Raw genomic sequence first — 1,667 nt, 5'->3', positions numbered from 1 at the left:
ATCAGTTTCTAATTTGCTTTATTCACACTTTAGTTACAGTAAGCCTTGCAAGCCAACTGCAAGACAGTAAAATTTGCATACCATGCAACTTTGCCCAAACCCAAGTTTCTGTTATTTTGTACAAAGTAAAAGATTCCTATTTGTCATCTTCTGCCACATTACAGCAGTCTATGTATCTGTAAATTATGACACTTATGTCTACTTAAGCTACTTTTACAGTTCCTATTTTGCTCACAGCTTCATTAACAATGGTTGAAAACATTTTTAAAAGATCAGTAAACCCATCAGTCTTCTATTTGCAAGTTCTTACAACTCAGGAAAAAAATTCCTTTGAGCTGACTAGCAGTCCAAATTAAGTATCAGATGTGATATTTATAAAGTAGAGATTAAGAATTCATATCCAATCCTTAGGTCAGTTAACTGGTAAGAGGAAAGATCCTCACTCCAACCACATCTGAATCCGATCCCCTTCGGTATGACTGCATATTATATATTCATGTCTGTAATTCTAAATAGAAACAGTACCTTTTTAATTACACTTAGGAATCTATATCCCCATTTTCAAAAGTTCTTTTACAGTGTAAGGAGAATCCACAGAGTGGATTCTTGAAACTTCATTTTCTGGAGCTGTTTGTAACAATAATTATGTAAGTCAATCATGTACACTGTGCTAAATCCACACTTGAACAGATTAGGAAACATTCTGAAGCAGTGTTGAGTAAATAATTTTAGTGAGATGTAAAACAGCCACATGCAAGGTGTACTGTACTATAACAGCTCCAAATCCTTTATAAAAACCTAGCATTCCTTCTTCCCGTTTTATAGTATTTATGCAGTCTTTCATTCCCTCATACTGAGTATTGATCGGAACTACTTCATAGCCAAGGTCTGTATTGTCAATTATTGTGCGTGTCCCCTGAATATGAAGGCGGTGCAAGACTGTCTCCAATGGGTAGAGCATGACATCAGCACAAAGGCTAGCAGCAAAGCTAGCAATAAGTTCTGGAAAATATGCATCCAGCATGCTCTGCACAGAAGTGGAGCTTTCAGTTGGAAGGTTGTGGGAATTGTCCCTTTTGAGAACAAACAAAACAAGCTTCTGGATGACAGAACTGATGATGTAGTGAAGAACTCCATGTAGAGCAGTTGGAAAAGTCAAGACCATCAAAGGAAGGAGACGCTTGCTATGGGGTACTCCCATGCCTACAACTCTGCCGATTCCTTCTTTCACGCAGTCCAGGATGCCAGGATTATCTCGAATGATTTCGCTCTACAAGCACAATGGAATAGTTACAATTTGTGTTGCACGTTTCCTAATCACGCTGACATACACTTTGAAATATTACTACTGCTGAACTTTGTAAGACAGATAAACATTTGCATGCTACCGTATCTACACAGCTATATTAAAATAAATACTATGCTCTAACACTTTTGATAGCATTCAAGTAAACTTGCTTCTAAAAATGAATTCTTAAAGAATCTTTATTTCATGTACATTCTAGTTACCTGCATTAGTACCAAAGAAATTCAATTTTCAAAGTATCAGTCTGCGCAACAGTTATGTACTGAAAAGCCTACTTCTGAATCAAAATGCCAAGTATTTACGCAGTTTAAAGTCCTTTTCATTAAGGACTATAACTCTAGTCATTGAAATTTAATTAGCG

The 1,667-nt window shown here is 36.4% G+C and overlaps 1 protein-coding gene across 1 annotated transcript; it reads right to left on the bottom strand.

Moving 5' to 3' along the window:
* Positions 1–533: 533 nt before the first annotated feature.
* On the bottom strand, positions 534–1,270 carry SLC25A46 (solute carrier family 25, member 46; the record flags this gene model as incomplete). The annotated part of the gene is made up of 1 exon (XM_010190159.1): positions 534–1,270. A coding segment is annotated over one exon (579 nt), but the record flags the coding sequence as incomplete, so codon positions are not given.
* Between the last annotated feature and the right edge of the window lie 397 nt (positions 1,271–1,667).

Source organism: Mesitornis unicolor, unplaced genomic scaffold, assembly GCF_000695765.1.
Source record: "Mesitornis unicolor isolate BGI_N332 unplaced genomic scaffold, ASM69576v1 scaffold28228, whole genome shotgun sequence".
NCBI classification, from domain to species: domain Eukaryota; kingdom Metazoa; phylum Chordata; class Aves; order Mesitornithiformes; family Mesitornithidae; genus Mesitornis; species Mesitornis unicolor.
Note: the sequence above shows the minus strand (reverse complement) of the source record. Positions and strands in the feature narration are given on the sequence as shown.